Source organism: Rhizopus microsporus (assembly GCF_002708625.1).
Source record: "Rhizopus microsporus ATCC 52813 unplaced genomic scaffold scaffold_29, whole genome shotgun sequence".
NCBI lineage: Eukaryota > Fungi > Mucoromycota > Mucoromycetes > Mucorales > Rhizopodaceae > Rhizopus > Rhizopus microsporus.
The window spans coordinates 217,042-218,518 of record NW_019671944.1 but is presented as its reverse complement, the minus strand read 5'-3'; the positions used below and the strand labels follow the sequence as shown (position 1 = coordinate 218,518).

Below are 1,477 nucleotides of genomic sequence, written 5' to 3'. Positions count from 1 at the left end.
ACAACTTGGTCCTTCAACGATGTCGTCCTCTGAAACAAATTTCCAAAAATAGTAGTTACACTACTAAAAAGGATCAACAGCGTAACTTGACTAAAATATAAGTAAGGTTGTATAAAATATATGACACAAAAATTTAAGCAGCTGCTTAATTATTTGCCTTCTGCCAGAATCGAACTGGCGACCTTCTGCTTACTAGGCAGACGCTCTGCCAACTGAGCCAAGAAGGCTTTGATGTTTTGACACTACTGAGTATTATTTTAGTTGTAAATTCGATTCTCGCGGCAGAATAATTTAAGCAATAGCTTTCTCTTTTCCTTATTTAAAATAGTCTACTCATGTTGTACAGGTGAAGCTCCGGTAATTTGAAGGAAGTTGTAGATGGGGTTCATCTGGCACATGGGTAGAAAATGGCAAGTTTCAGTAGCCGTCAAAATTGGTCGTGTTTTGCCAAGGAGGCCCTCCACCACCCTTCCAAGTTTGCACATCCACTGGGCTATACCGCGACTAGTAGATGAAGGAGTAGTGTAGGGGGCCAAGGGAAGGCAGGATGGGTGACTGGCCACGGGGAGGATGTGTAGAACTACATGATGAGAAAGATATCCAAGGAAGACAAGGTTGTCCAAGTTGGAGGGGTATGGCCATGGAGGTAGGAGGCTTTTAAAAGACCAAGGTAAGGACAGGTGGGTGGGTCATCGGTCATCCAGCTGTGAGTGTCTCTCCTTACCCCACACCCACTCCCAAGTACAAAGGTAAGAGACAAAAACTAATAAGATGAGAAGAGGATAGGAAAAGGACAATAAGTCAGTGAGACTGAAATATATGATAACTTTATTTACGATGAATAAAACAATGATATTTATACTTTTTAATATCTACAATCAACAATGATAATTGGATATCATGAGCGTGCCTATAAGCGTCCAGCTACAATGGGAATAACTGGGAAGAACCTAACTAGTATTAGCTATTGGTTCGATGTATGTTCGAGGTGCCTTATGGATGAGGTGATACATGATCTGACAATGTCTTGTCGAATAAGGAACCGTTGTCCTGGAAGTTAGAGCACAGACGTTTCATATGGATATTGTAACGGCGCCCTAAGAGTAAGTTCACATATGATAGGTCATATATGGAAGAACTCCTAACCGAGTAACGATTACTACAAATATTTATTGATAATGTTGTGATGGCACAACATGTCCTATGTTGTTCGTGATTCCTTCTTGTAAAAGCAATTGTATTAATAATACTTGACTTCTTTTGATAACCTTACACTATGGCGAGAAGAACCGTGAATATGGCCATTTTTATCGCACTCGACCGTGAATTATTCCCTATTGTTCGTGAAAAATTCACGGTTATTTGAACCAATCATTTGACAGAATACCTCTTCTTTACGGTCCAATCATGTACGGCTATTAGCAGCATATTAAGGCTCTCTGAATGGTTCATAATAACGGTAGAAATAGGCAAAATA

The 1,477-nt window shown here is 40.0% G+C and overlaps 1 protein-coding gene and 1 non-coding gene across 2 annotated transcripts; both read right to left on the bottom strand.

Moving 5' to 3' along the window:
* Window positions 1–154: 154 nt before the first annotated feature.
* Window positions 155–227, bottom strand: RHIMIDRAFT_t60. Its single transcript has one exon. It is a non-coding gene; the product is annotated as a tRNA-Thr (tRNA).
* Window positions 228–329: 102 nt separating this feature from the next.
* On the bottom strand, window positions 330–700 carry RHIMIDRAFT_242258 (uncharacterized protein; the record flags this gene model as incomplete). The annotated part of the gene is made up of 2 exons (XM_023609737.1): window positions 330–504; window positions 585–700. 2 exons carry the CDS (start codon window positions 698–700, stop codon window positions 330–332), a joined length of 291 nt encoding a protein of 96 aa, XP_023461614.1.
* Window positions 701–1,477: the final 777 nt, after the last annotated feature.